Source organism: Ahaetulla prasina, chromosome 18 (genome assembly GCF_028640845.1).
Source record: "Ahaetulla prasina isolate Xishuangbanna chromosome 18, ASM2864084v1, whole genome shotgun sequence".
Taxonomy (NCBI): domain Eukaryota; kingdom Metazoa; phylum Chordata; class Lepidosauria; order Squamata; family Colubridae; genus Ahaetulla; species Ahaetulla prasina.
In genome coordinates, this window is record NC_080556.1 from 4,534,115 (window position 1) to 4,549,479 (window position 15,365).

Sequence of the window (15,365 nt, forward strand, 5' to 3'; positions counted from 1 at the left end):
TCAGACCCAAGCCTTGACTTGGTGGTTCCACTCCTTCGCACACCCGCACAGCCCCCCTTCTTCATACCACCGCCACTTCACGCCTTTGTACACGGCCCGGGCGCATGGCTGGAAGCAGAGGAAGAGGTGCAGGCGGCGGGCCAGGCTGCAGTAGAGAGCCATGGAGACGACGATGAGAGGAGACATAATGACGAAGCCCAGGATGATCAAGGCGGAAGAGCTGTTGTCGTCCAGGATGGTCTGGCAGTAGTAGGCGGTCGAGTGGAGCACCTGTGAAGAACAGAGGAAGCAAATCAGGAGCGGTGGGAATAGAATAGAATAGAATAGAATAGAATAGAATAGAATAGAATAGAATAGAATAGAATAGAATAGAATAGAATAGAATAGAATAGCCGAGGACTAGCTATTTTCCTGCCCCATGGATCCCAATGCAGATTCGCTGGAGATGAGGAACTTTAGAGCCAACGGTTTCCCCCCTCTACAACCGGTCCACTCAACACCAGGAATCTTCCCCTACAAAATATTTTAGCTTTTCTAGAAATAGAATACTTCTTAATACAAGTGTTGTGGTCCGCCAGCAGCCTGCGGAGCTGGCAGCGGAGTCGGACAATGAGGCGGCTGGGGAGGAACATGGGCCAGTCCTGGAGTCTGGGGAAGGCTGGGACGAGGGCTTTGCATCGGAGGCAGAGATGGAGCCAGGGCCACTGGGGAGTTATGCGTGGACTCCAGATCCTCCAGTGTCGGATATCAGAGAGGCAGAGGAACAGGAGGAGCTGTGCAGAGCTGTCAGAAGGCAAGAACAGTTAAAACTAAAGGGACGACTCAGGAGTAAGGCCTGGAGATGACTGGCTCTTCCTAGAAGGCTTAAAAGAGGAGCAAAAGCATGTGGACCCTTTGTAGGAAAGCAACATTGTTAATTCTGTTCCCAGTCGGCATCTCTGTTTGATTCTGGACTCCGTGTGGCTTTGCCAAGTAGGTCTTTTGCAGAGTGTTAAGGGAGATAAACATTGGTGATTATACGGAAGGACTTTTTGCAACTAATTGGGACTCAGCTGTGAATGAACGTAATTCACAGCTGTTGCAATAAAAGAGGTTTTTGGGACTACGCGTGTGTTTTAATGACTCAGGAAGCCTAGGTTACAACAATAAGATCCATTCTTTTAAGAATTAAAATAGAGGTAGAAACTAGAAAGGGGGAAAACATTATTCTGCATATTTCTATACAACACTTTAATTAATATGTAGATGTAAAGATCAGAAGTTGAAAAATGTTCCTGTCAGGTATACATAAATACTACTACTATGGGTATTAGTAATGTGTATTAAAATATTGAATTAATTAAACGAAGGATTATATACAGGGTGGAGCAACTGGTAACACGTCAACAACTTTAATTTTAATATGTAGAACAATTATTAGAATTATGTGTGTGTGTGATTGATGTAACTAATATTATCAATATTATCACTATCATTGTGTATCGAGACGAACGATACCCAGATGCCACACGGTTCATGTATTCAATTCTTAGATCCACTTAAAAATAAAAATAAAACATTTTAGCTTTTCTGATCCTACAAGCTAGAAAAATCTATATTTATCTTGGCGAGCACGTTGAATCAGTCCCGAGAAAAGGCGGCGGTCCAGATCGATTTTCTTCGTGTTTTCTAAGATGAAAGCCCATGCCCAAGCCGCAGGGAGCCCAAAAGCGAAAAAGCAATCTCGATTCAATTTTATTTACATGTGTGGATAGTTCCCATCCCATCCAATCAGCTCTCTTGTCATGTTAAAATGCCCATTTTCTGGGCAATTGACTTTTTTGCTTTTCTGAAAGGAAAAGAGGACGGCGAAAAAGGGAGAGGAGGAGAGATCAGGGAAGAAAGAAAAAAAAAATATCAGAATGAAACATTGGACGTAAAGTCTGAGGCTTCGAATTCTCTCCCCTGGTTTGAAGAAGAAGAAAAAAAAAAAAGGGTTGGAGCGTTGAACCACATTGAAACAAAACCAGCAGCCTGACATTTAGCCAGTCCTTGACTTACAACAGTTCATTTAGTGGCAGTTCAAAGTTACGACGACGCTGGGTGGGGGGAAGTGACTTACGACGGCATTCAACACTTACATGACCATTGCAGCATCCCCATGGTCAAGTGATCAAAATTTAGACGCTTGTCAACTGACTCATACTTACGACGGTTGCGAATTCCTGGGGTCACGTGATGGGGGGGTGGGTGGGGAAGCCAGAACTGCAGTGATTCACTTAACAACTGCAGCAAGGAAGGTTGTAAATTGAGACATAACTCACTTAACCACATAACTCACTCATGCCACCGAAATTTTGGGTTCCATCGGGGTCGTAGATCGAGGGATTGGAGTTCGCCTGGGTTGAATTTTTCATTCCCATTTACAGCTCAATGGGAAACTGGGACATATCCAGTGCTGTTTCTTAAACTCCCATATCCATTTTGGTTTGCTTTCCTTGATTAATTGGCTGTATAAAACAGAAATAATATCCTTCTCTGTTCCCTAATTATCAGGAATGGGCAAATTTTGGGGCTTATATTATCAGAGAAAAACTCATCTTGGTCTTCGGGGCTTGCTTAACACTCTACATTCAGTGGTGGGATTCAGCCGGTTCGGTTAAGTTCGGGAGCCAGTTAAATTACTGGCTAGCCCCGCCCCTCCCTGCCGTGTCCCCCACACACCCTGTTTTTACTCCCAGGGGGGTGCAGGAGGCCGTGTGCTGCCTGTCACACCCCCTGGGCACACCCACACAGCCGGTCATTAGGGTTGCTAAATTATTTGAAACCCATCACTGTCTACATTGGAAGGGTTTTTACATTAAGACGGTTTGTTTAGAAGGCGGCTGGGTGCATGCCAGACAAAGGCAGAATCCAAAACTCATATCTTGGCTTGACCTCTGTATGTAAGATTTAACATTCCATAAAAGGGGTGGGTTTTTTGGGTTAGATGAAAGAAATGCTTCATTAACATCTAATTTTCCTTTGCAAATGATCCCCTTTGAGCTTTTTGTCTTGATTGATTGATTAATTTATATGGCAAGTCTATCAGCGTGTATTCCTCGGGCAGCCCACAGAGCAAGGAAAACAAAATAAAACATTACGGCTTAGCTAAATGGACTATAATAATAATAATAATAAAAAAGACAGCAACTGAGTATTAAGCCGGGAGACAAACTTCAGCGAAAGCCAATGGTTCCAATTACTGCCTAGTACTAAAAATTGGACAGACCCACCAAAAACCCAGGAACTGTTTAAGAAATCTAGGCAGGGGTGGGCTTCAAAAGTTTTAGCAAGGGGTTCTCTGCCCGGTTGCTGGGTGGATGTGGAGAAGGAGACTGCAAAAGTTGGCTTGAAACTCAACATTAAGAAAACTTAGATCATGGCATCCGGTCCTCTCCATTCCTGGCAAAGAGATGAGGAAGAAATGGAGGGAGTGACAGATTTTATTTTCCTGGGCTCCAAGATCACCACTGCAGCCAAGAAATTAAAATTGTTCCTGGGGATGAAAGGTATGGCAAATCTAGACAGCATTCTAAAAAGCAGATACATCACCCTGCCAACAAAAGTGTGTATAGTCAAGGCCATGGTTTTCCCAGTTGCAATGGATGGCTGTGAAAGTTGGACCATAAGGAAGGCTGAGCGCCAAAGAATTGAGGCCTTTGAACTCTTGTGCTGGAGGAGACTCCTGAGAGTCCCTTGGACTGCAAGGCCATCCAACCGGTCAGTCCTAGAGGAGATCAACCCTGACTGACTGCTCTTTAGAAGGACAGATCCTGAAGAGGAAACTCAAATCCTTTGGTCACCTAATGAGAAGGAAGGACTCCCTGGAGAAGAGCCGAATGCTGGGAACGATGGAGGGCAAAAGAAGAATGGGATGGCAGAGAACGAGGTGGCTGAACGGAGTCACTGAAGTAGTTGGTGGGAGTTTAAATGGACTTTAGACGATGGTAGAGGACAGGAAGGCCTGGAGGAACGTTGTCCATGGGGTCGCAATGGGTTGGACACAACTTCCCAACTAACAACAACAACGTTGTTGCTTAATGATCAATGTTCTCAAAACCCCCAAAACCATCCCCTCACTCCTCAGTCGATCACATGCTCCAATCACCATCCGTCCCATCTCAAGACAGCACTCTGACCACTCCTTCTCCAGATGCAGGATCGGCCTGACCTTGACCGACAGGAAGTGTTGTGGTTCGCCAGCAGCCTGTGGAGCTGGCAATGGAGTTGGACAACAATGGGGCTGAGGAAGAACATGGGCCAGCCCTGGAGGCTGGGGAAGGCCCGGATGGGGGCTCTGTGTCGGAGGCAGAGGTGGAGCCAGGGCCATCTGGGAGTGATGTGCGGACTCCGGAGCCTCCAGAGGCGGACAGTAGTGAGGAAGAGGAACAGGAGGAGCCTGTTCTTAATGCACGCATGAGAAGAGCTGCCAGAAGGCAAGAGCAGCTAAAGCAAAGAGGACGACTCAGGAGTAGGGCCAAGAGATGATTGGCCCCTCCCATAAGGCTTAAAAGACCAGCAACGGCGTTTGGGCTCTTTGCCGGAAAACAACGTTGATAGCCTTGTCTTGCTGCATTTATTTCTTGTCGGCATCTTCTGCTTCTGAACTTTTGCCAAGAAAAGCCTTTGGCAGTTTGCCTAATTAGATCAAGGTTGGTGATAAGACTGAAGAATTGGGTTAGGAAGAATCTGCTTTGATTTAGTTTGGACTACGTTCTAATAAAGTTTGTTTGTTTTTGAACTGACTGAGTTTACTACTACCTACTAGGGCCTGGGTCACAACAGGAAAAATGCTATTTTGTCTAAAGACAACCCCTCTACTAAATCCCCCCACCTCCTACTTCCCCACACACGAGAAAGTGGCAGCACAAAAGCTTCCAGCCTAATATGTCTTCCAAAGCTGATACATTGCTTTTCTACCTCTTGAAGATAAATCTCTTGATTTTTCGGTCTTCTATAGATACCCTAGGTGCTAGATCAGGGTGAATAATCCTAGCGTTCTATAAATATAAATGTGTCCAAGCCATCAAAGTATAAACGCTGGGAGCTATTTCACCTTTTCAATATTCCCTGTTATGCCAAGGTGGCAATTTATTTCCTCTCACCTCCAGCAAAAAGCCGCCTTTGTGCTTCTGCCTCTGTGTGCCTTCGATTCAAATTTGTTTTTATCGTCCGTTGGGGAAAGGAGACCGTAAATAGCAAACTGAATGTGAAACCTAGGAGTGAATGGGAAAAAAGCAGGGCATTGAATTTTCATGTTTTCCTCTTGAAGCATTTCAGGAGGGGATACCAGACAAAAAAAGTACAACTTGAATAAAATCTCCGACAGCCGGCGAGAGGTGATCCAGGCCAAAGGAGATCCATTATGCAGGGAAAAAAATCGGTGGCACGTCTTAACAAAATAAGAATTTAGTAGCTTTAGTTGTCAGGCCCAGGGTGGCAAAGCAGATATTTTTGATATCTCTCAAGCTGTGAAAAAAAAATATCTACGTTTGTATTAAGGGGACTTATAATTTAACTTTGATATGATGGTATGTTGTTTTGCAAAGGACACCAGATGATTCTGAGTGCATACAACAAGCCGGCTTTCCCTGGGGAGACCCCAATGGTGGGATTCAGCCGGTTCAGGCAAACCGGTAGTTAAATTGCTGGCTGGCCCCGCCCCTTCCTGCCCTGCCCTTCCCAGGAGTCCCCAAGTGCCCTATTTTGGCTCCCAGGTAAGTGTAGGGAGGCCTACTAGGTCCAAAACGGCACCCTTCCCCCCCCCCCGTGGCCCATTTTCACTCCCAGGTGGCTTCAGGGAGGCCTACTAGGCCCAAAACGGGGCACGGGGGGGGGGCTGTCCCCCACTGGCCCGTTTTTGACCCAGAGGGGTGCTGCCTGTCACACCCCTGGCCACGCCCACCAAGCCACGCCCACAGAACCAGTAGTAAAAAAAAACTTAAATCCCACCACTGGGAGAATCCACCCTGCAGACCCTTTCCCCAGCTCTTCCCATGCCCAGCTGCCAAAAGCAGTAGCCGTGACAACCATGGGGTAGTGAGTTTAACACATGGTTCGACAGGGGAACTCCCTGCCACAAGATGTCACCACTTCCGCTTCCGCTAGCTGAGAAAGGGGAAGAGCTGGAGGGAAGAAATAACTTTGCCAAAGTTGAAATCTCCCAACAATTTAGCAATATTGGTAAAAACAACAACAACGAAAGGTTTGCAAGATTTCTAACTCCACAACCCTACATTCCCACTCGGCTGAATACTCAATCATCCTGCCTTCTCCCTTAATTGCCTACTTTCTAAGCTAATTCCAATGCCAAGTTACTTTGTAAGGTTCCAATACCTAGAAGCTTCTGTTGCGTTGCTTCTTCAGTGTTATCTTCTCACCACAGCGGTGAGATTTTTTTCTTTTTCTTTTTTTTTTTAGAACTGTGATAAAATGATGGGCATTTCCTGCAGTCTTATGGCATGTAATTAGGGCCTATAAAGCCTAGGAGAGTTTGATTGTTCTTTAATATGCGGTAATAAACAGTCATAAACAACTCGAGGGGAGTCTGTCCAGATTAAGGAAGCGCCAGAGCTAACTTCTGCAGGGACACGAGATGGTAGAGAGAGAGAGAGAGAGAAAGAGAACGGGGAAATTAAATCAGAGGTTCCCAGGTCTCTTTTTCCTTAAGGACTGAGGGGAAACTGTTGCTCTAAAGATAAAGGAACCTCTGAAGATTTACACCATTGGCAGGGGTGGGATTCAGCCGGTTCGGACCAATTCGGGCGAACCGGATGCTAATTTTTGATCTGGTTCGCCGAACCGGTAGTTGCACGGACTGGCTGCCCCTCCCAGGAGTCTCCACGCGGCCTGTTTTGGTTGCCAGCTATGTGCAGGGCCTGCATGGAGGCTCTGTGAGGGCGAAAAACAGGCCACCCAGAAGTTCTGGAAGTCTGGAAATGGACCTGTTTCCGGCCTCTAGAGCCCAAAGGAGGCCGTTTTTGCCCTCCCAGAGACTTGAGGAAAGCCTGAGGAGGACAAAAACGTCCCCCCCCCACCATGGTGCAGGAGGCCGAGTAGGCCACACCCACGTGGCCACACCCACCCAGCAACTGGGCAGAGAACCGGTTGCTAAAATTTTTCAATCCCACCCCTGGGAACATCCCCATGCCGGAAGGTTCTTCTTTAACTTTACGACAGTCTGCTAAAAGGAACCGGGGGTTTCAAACATAACGTGGGCAAAGCGAGATGCGCAAAGATTTTTCCCGTTTCATTCCCGGTTGGCCAAGGAAAACGTAAGCTGAATAATGGGGAAGTGAGCTTGCCTCGGCTTTCCACTTCCCTAGTGTCCCATCTGCAAGGGATGGCTCAGTGACTTTACAGAGAAGATCCTGTTTGCGTAATGCAACCGACATTCTGTGCGTAGTTAGTAGCAGTATCCGATCTGTCGCTGCTCGGCGGGAACCGCTGGCCTCAAACGCTGACTGATCCTGGGGAGCCATTAGCTAACCATACCCTTGAATACCCAAAGTTGTCATTTACTTCTTCGATGATCTGTTTACCACTACAGAAAGGAAAATAATCATCTGGGTGGGTGGGATAGATTTTTGTTTGCTACTCATCTTAAACAGGGGCTCAGCTTGATAGCCGCTGGTTTGCAAACATCGCCATCGATTCCAGAAGAGGTCATTTAGAGAACAAAGTTACAATCCAGGATTGATTTAGTATTTTAATAGCCCCCCTTGTTTTAATTAAGCTGGTTTGAACCGCCACTGCCCTCCCCCCGCTCTCCGATCAATTGCAAAATTAATTGGGAGCCAGAGGTAGCAAAGGACTCCATCAACTGGTCCCAGATCAGATCTCACCGAATGAACATGCTGTGGGTCCTGTCATCGAGGGAGATAGATTGAGGGGCCTGCCTTTTCTGCTAGGTGGAATCTCCTCCCACCTCCCAAAAAAAGTGAGGATGACTCATCGCTTCTGAAAGTCTCTCAAGACAGGGTTATGCCAGCAGGCCTTGAGGACCCCAGCCCAGGGGATGGACGAAATAGTGTGGTGGCTCCATTAATATTTGCATTCTCTATCTATTATTCCTGTTTAACAGTTTTTATAGGTTTTTTTCAATGTTCTTGATCTTAATTAATGGTAGTGATTTTAGATATTTACTGTTTGTTTTGATGTACATCACCCAGGGTCATTTGCTGGTGAGATAGATAGATAGATGGATAGAGTAGAAATAGATATATAGAGAGATGGATAGAAATAGAGATAGAGAGATGGATAGATAGAGGTGGATAGAAATAGAGAGAGAGATGGATAGAGAAATGGGTAGAAATAGAGAGAGATGGATAGATAGAGAGATGGGTAGAAATAGAGAGAGACAGATAGAGAGAGAGATGGGGAGAGAGAGAGAGAGAGAGAGATGGGTGGATAGAGTTGGATAGAGATAGCTAGAGAGATGGGTAGAAATAAGAGCGAGATGGATAGATAGAGATGGGTTAAAATAAAGAGAGATGGAGAGAGAGAGAGAGAGAGACGGATAGAGAGATAGAGAGATAGGTAGATAGAGATGGATAGAAATAGAGATGGATGGATAGGTAGGTAGGTAGGTAGGTAGATAGATAGATAGATAGATAGATAGATAGATAGATAGATAGATAGATAGATAGATAGATATTGTCTTCAACACTTCAAGACCATGGACAGCTCCTGATAGGAAGGCTGGAATGGCATCAGGAATGGCTGATGAGGGAATCTTGAGGGAATTTCCCCATTTTTTCAACATAATTTTGCCTTTCCATGACATTTTCCATGGGGGAAATCAATCCCCTCTTGGTGTTGCTCTTCCTGTTAAGAAAAAATGCCTTCCTCCTCCTCCTCCTCCTCCAACAACAACAACAAATACCTTTCTCATTGGAAGGGGCCTTTTGATAAAAGGCGAAAGAGAAACAGATCATATTAGGCCTGGCTAGGGGGCTCAGTGGCTAAGACGCTGAGCTTGTCAATCAGAAAGGTCGGCAGTTCGAATCCCTAATATAAGGTCTCCTGTGTGAGCAGGGGGTTGGATTAGATGACCTCCAAGGTCCCTTCCAGCACTGCTATTATTGTTACAGATCCTCTTCCCTGTGATTCAGCCTCAGCTATCCAAAGCACATAGGTTTTTCCGGTGCCCTTCCTGATCATCCCCCCACCCACCCACCCGTCCTTTCTGAATTCCTGGTTCAGAAAAAGCCCCATTCTTCTGCAAGGAACTTCTGCAAGGAAGGTTTGATAAACCTCAAACTTCCTAGGGATCCAACGGAAGAGACTTAGATGAAATGCCTTTTGAGTAGATTTGTCCCTCGTGGCACGCACGCCAGCTTGGAAGTCGGATCTGCAGAATACTTAATGAGAAGAAAAATGAGTTTGTCAATCGGAATGAATCAAGGGGTTGGTCGGGACCGTCTGAGCCCAAAAACCTCCACTCTTGAAGCCATGGATAATATTGAGTCAGGATTTTAACGGATTAACAAAAGTTGGATGGGGCCCGGTAGGTCATCTAGTCCGACCCCCCCCCCCCGCCCAAGCAGAAGATCCTACACCATTAACAAAAACCCAAAAAATACCGTTATCACAGTATAAGATTTGCTGCAATTTGGAATCCTCTCCTTGCTTTTCCCAAAGGCAGAGTATAAATATTATAAGTGTTTCTGCCACAACTAGAATTCTTGGGCCATTTTTTTCCCCATCAGACTCTTAGTTTTATAGATTTGGGGGTGTTTTTTTTTATTGACCTCCCCACCTCCCTTTTCTTCCCCCCTGTCTTTAATTTTGCAGACAAATCCTGGAGGCTGACTGTGGTGCTGCGGGGGGATGGGGTGGGGGAAACTCTTAATTAAAAAGACATTTAATGGAATTCAATCCATGTCGGCAAATACAGACAGAAGCTAAAGAGAAGGAGGGAGCCTGGGAGGGAAAAAAAAAAAGAGAGAAGCAGTTGGGTGGGGAGATACTGTTAGAATTAGACAAACATTCTGGGAGAAGCCAAGGCTGGAAAGAAAGCTCCTGTCAATGAAGATCTGGAATTTATTTAGATTTGTAATTACTGAAGAGGATATTTGGATCGGTGTGTGTGGTTTTTTTTTTTTTTTAAAGAGACGCAGAGTGCAATAACTTGAATTCCCTCTTCTCTTCCCTCTTCCAGTTTCCTACCCCCAAAACTGATAACAAAGCTGTTTTTCCTTAGTATTACAGGCAGACTGTTCTTACAATCCATTTGCAAGATTTCTATACATCGGTGGAAGCTTTTTGAGTGACAGAGGCAGTGGTGGGATTCAAGTAATTTAACAACTGGTTCTTTGCCCGAATGATTTCTTCCAACAACCCGTTTGCCAAACTGTTCAGAAAGTTAACAACCGGTTCTCCCGAAGTGGTGCGAACTGGCTGAATCCCACCACTGAACAGAGGCCTTGACAAGACACAAAATTATCTGTGTAGCAAGGTCAACTTTTCTCCTAAAAAGTAAAGCTAAAGGTTCCCCTCGCACATATGTGCTAGCTGTTCCCGATTCTAGGAGGCGGTGCTCATCTCTGTTTCAAAGCCGAAGAGCCAGCGCTATCCGAAGACGTCTCCGTGGTCATGTGGCCGGCATGACTCAACGCCAAAGGCGCACGGAACGCTGTTCCCTTCCCACCAAAGGTGGTCCCTATTTTTTTCTACTTGCATTTTTACATGCTTTCGAATTGCTAGGTTGGCAGGAGCTGGGACGAGTCACCCGAGCTCACCCCGTTATACGCAGCACTAGGGATTTGAACCGCTGAACGGCCGACCTTTCGATCGACAAGCTCCTTATCTCCCGGATCCTTGTAATTCTTGTTGTCCAGCATGCTCTAATTCTGCCTTCCAGGGTCATGTTTTCATTCCTTCACATTTGCAGATAGGGGAAATTGGCAGATCTCAACTAACTCTTGGGAGAAAAATATCCAAGTGGTTAAGAATTCTTGAACAGATGACACCCATCTTATTTGCTAGAGGATTTTAAAAGAAGCCACTTGAAGGGAGACCCCACAGCTGTTGGCCAGACTGGATAGCATCCCAGAGAAGAAGAGAAGAAGAAAAAAAGAAAAGGAAAAGAGGGGGGGGGGAACCCTGCACAGATTTATTCTTAAAATTGCCAGAAGTTCTCCAAATAGACCTTGAATGTAAATATAGCTTCAAGTGAGAAAACCACAGTTTTACATCTTGCTTCGCGGTGCCTGCGTTGAACAAGATGGCCAATGCAATCCTAAATTGCATGAACAGAGGGATACAATCAAGATCAAGGGAGGTACTAATACCACTCTATAAAGCCTTAATAAGGCCACACCTCGAGTACTTCATCCAGTTTTGGTCACCACACTATAAAAAAGATGTTGAGAGTCTAGAAAAAGTGCAGAGAAGAGCAACCAGGATGATGAGGGGACTGGAGGCTAAAACATACAATGAACGGTTGCAGGAACTGGACATGGCTAGTCTAGCGAAAGAAGGACCAGGGGAGACATGATAGCAGCCTTCCAATATTTGAGGGGCTGCCACAGAGAGGAGGAAGGGGGTCAAGCTGTTTTCCAAAGCACCCGAACGCCAGACAAGGAACAATGGATGGAAACCTATCAAGGAGAGATTCAACCTGGAAATAAGGAGAAATTTTCTGACAGTGAGACCCATCAACCCATGAAAACAGAAGTTGCCTTCAGAAGTTGTGAGAGCTTCATCCCTGGAGGCTTTCAAGAGGAGACTGGACTGCTGTCGGTCAGAAATGGTGTAGGGTCTCCTGCTTGGGCTGGGGGGTTGGACTAGATGACCTACAAAGTCCCTTCCAACTCTGTTCATCTGTCTGTCTTATTTATTTATTTATTTATTTTATTTATTTATTTTATTAGATTTTTATACCGCCCTTCTCCCGAAGGACTCAGGGCGGTGTACAGCCAGAATAAAATACAGAATATATACAATTAAAAGAATTTAAAATAAACTATTACTAAACGGCCGATAATTTAAAAGATTTAAAAATTTAAAATATTACTAAAACCCCAATTTAAAATCAACTATTTATGCCAGTCCTGCTTGAATAAATAAATATGTTTTTAGCTCACGACGAAAGGTCCGAAGATCAGGCACTTGACCTAAGCCAGGGGGGAGTTCGTTCCAGAGCGTCTGACTTCAAGGGCGGGCAAGATGACTCTCTGAAGCTCCTAAATGGTCTTCGGGCTGCTACGCGGTTGGCCTTTCGACTTGCTGTATGTTTACCCTCTTTTTTTTGTTTTTTTTTCCAGAGCTGAATTTTTTTTGTCCCCCGACAAGATCAGAGTTGCTGAGCTGATCCCATTTTCTTCTATCGTTAAACTGAGCCTGCGGGACACCTTCTGAACTGAACCCTGAGCGCTTCCTATTATTTATCCCCCTTTTCACGATAACTGGAAATGAGCCCGAAGTTTCTGGACTCCTTCCCACGCTGCAGTTTTGACAGTGGCCAGCTTCACATAGTGTCTGGTGTCTGTGTAAAACAACCCCCAGGTAATTGGACGTGAGAGGCTAGCTCAGAAGATATATTAGACCTAAAGCCGGGTTCCCACAGGGTGTGCTGAATCATGAGTTAATTACTCCCACTTTTGCTTCGATCCCTACCTCGTGAGTACCCAGCTAGTTAGTTGAGCTTGCTCCTTAGAGCAAGGGTACTTCCCCATGGGCCCCATGAGAATAGGGGGCCCATGTGTTATGTTTAACCTTTCGATTCACATTGTATCATATAAGTACAGCAATGTATTTATTATGCTAATAAATAAATGTTAATATAATAAGACTGTATTACTATTATTCTTCTCTTCCTTACTAGCATCTATCTCTTCCCACTTATAACCATGTTGCGTGTATCTTTCAATTATATTGTTTTTGTTTCCTAGTACGATTTGATAGCTTATTAGTAACTTTGACTATCACTAAGTGTTGTATCTTTTTATTCTCGATGTATTTTATTCTCCTTATATACACTGAGCGCATATTCACCTAAGACAAATTCCTTGTGTGTCCAATCACACTTGGCCAATAAAGAATTCTATTCTATTCTATTCTATTCTATTCTATTCTATTCTATTCTATTCTATTCTATTCTATTCTATTCTATTCTATTTTAAAAAAAAATATTTATTGAATTTCCAAAAGTTAAAATACACAATACAAAAAAAAAAAGCACAATAATATCAAATATAGAATAGATGGTATTTCTGGCTGGAGAATAAGCATAAAACTTAAGAGATAATTTTGTCATGAGACCGATTTCTGAATAGAGGTTAAAATAATTTAAATAAGAATGTTTGTTTATAGAGATATTTAGAAGTAGAATCTGTATATAGAGGTTAAATAGGATAAGAGATACCGATGTAGGAAAAGCTGTTATGAGTAATGTAATTTTGACACGTTTGTCTTTGTGTGTTTTATTTTATTTTATTATTTTATTTTTGTTTTTGTGTATTCTATTCCATTCCATTCCTATCCATTCCATTCCATCTATTCTATTCTATTCTATTCTATTCTATTCTATTCTATTCTATTCTATTCTATTCTATTCTATTCTATTCTATATGATTGCTTATTTGTTCCCTATGACTATCATTAAGTGTTCTACCTTATGATTCTTGATGAACGTATCTTTTCTTTTATATACACTGAGAGCTTATGCACCAAAGAAATTCCTTATGTGTCCCATCACATTTGGCCAATAAAAAAAATTCTATTCTATTCTCTATTAAGTAGCCTCTCAGAAGAGAAGTCTGACAAAAGACTGAAGGGGGTAAAAATTATAGCAGGGAACAATAGTTGCAATGCAAACACTTAACATTTTCTTGTAATAGCATCACACCCCATCAACTGTCTGTCAACAGTCAGCATTCTTTCTCTTCGCAATGAAATGAAGCCAACGTAGGAACTCCCTGACACTTGAGGAAGTGAACAGGTTGCCTGCCTTTGGATCTCTACCCTCCCCCCACTTTCCATAACAAGGGTCAAATTTGGGTCTACAGGCAACAACGCCATTTGGGTAGGACCAAGTGAGTTAAGTCCCATTTAGCATTATGAGTGTGTGGAAGCATCCATTGCATTGGAGCTACCTTGCAATGCTTGCCATCCAACGAAGGACCACATATCCCATGCTGGCAGAGCGACTAAAGGGGTTGGGCAAAGGCTGAGGAACTCCAGCTTCCATTCTGTCTCTTATCTGTGAAGCTTCCTGGCTGACTTTGGACCAGTCACTCTCTCAGCTCAACCTACCTCACTGCTCCTGCAGTGAAAAATAAGAGAATGGAAACACTATGTAGGCACTGTAGATCTCCTTGAAGTCATGGATGAAAGGCACACTGGAAACCTAATAATAAATGCATCAGAGTTCCATGCGATGAAGCATGGGGTGGGGGAGACCATCAAATCTAGCACGGTGTGGTGACTTAACTGAAGATAGGCGATGCCTCTGAGAATGGACAGAGTACAAACCTCCCCTATCCACTAGACTTCTCTCTCTATCCTTAACCAAAAAACGTTCAGTCTGCTGTGTAATACTTACCCGGGAGTGACACTGGAATCCGAAATAGACCACAACGATGGCGGGCAAAAGGACCACCGAAAAGATGGCAGCCATCAGTAGGAAGTTCAGGAGAAAAGCCAACGAGTTCATTGCCCCCACCAGGCAAGTCCAGGCCCAACAGCCACAGGCGCTCCGGCGCTCCATGGGCAGGAGCTGGTCCTCTATGTTGTAAGGTGGGAGAGTTTGGATGGTGTGGGACGTGTCGGAGAAGTTGTCTCCTTCGTAGTCGTCGATCTCCTGATCGGACATCTTTGGGAAGATCAAACCAGGCGCCCGACTCCCTTACGTTCCTCCTCTCCCTTTTCTGTCCGTCCAAAATGGAGCGCCCTGGTTAGGTGAGAAGATAGTGGCCAAGGTGGGTTTTTCCCAAAGTGGTGGTGCCCACTTCTGGGAAACAGGAGATCGGATGGTGGTGGGCTTGGGAGCATAAGAGGAAAGTTCTTACATGTTCTTCCAGGGATCAGATGGGTGCCTCTCCCGAACCGGTACTACGAGATGGAGAAGACCTTCCAAGAGATGGGACGAAGTTCTCCTAGTGGGTGCACAGTTCTTGGCACAAGAAGAGCTTGCCGGTGTGAAATTTGCAAGGAAAGGTGACAAACATACACGCCATCTCCTGGTTCCACCTTGCGGGTTGGGAGTTTCCAGGCAGATGCCCAATTTTCCAGAAGTTCCACACTGCACCGGTCCTTCCCTCGACACTCCTCAAGCCTCCACGGCAGTTTGCGCTGGATTCATCCCCCTGATTATCTGGGCAGGGTTCGGTCCTTCAACT

The 15,365-nt window shown here is 44.7% G+C and overlaps 1 protein-coding gene across 1 annotated transcript; it reads right to left on the minus strand.

The window, feature by feature from the left end:
• Nucleotides 1-14,839, minus strand: TMEM88B (transmembrane protein 88B). The gene is made up of 2 exons (XM_058160940.1): nucleotides 14,570-14,839; nucleotides 1-270 (listed from the first exon to the last, which is right to left on the minus strand). The coding sequence occupies exons 1-2, from the start codon at nucleotides 14,837-14,839 to the stop codon at nucleotides 1-3; spliced, it is 540 nt and encodes a 179-aa protein (XP_058016923.1).
• Nucleotides 14,840-15,365: the final 526 nt, after the last annotated feature.

What these genes read in the sequence shown, in the direction of transcription:
- TMEM88B (XM_058160940.1), bottom strand. Translation starts at nt 14,839, where the DNA reads ATGTCCGATCAGGAGATCGACGACTACGAAGGAGACAACTTCTCCGAC. An exon ending in GATTCCAGTGTCACTCCCGG is followed by an intron (nt 271 to 14,569) that starts GTAAGTATTACA and finishes TGTTCTTCACAG; the next exon opens with GTGCTCCACTCGACCGCCTA.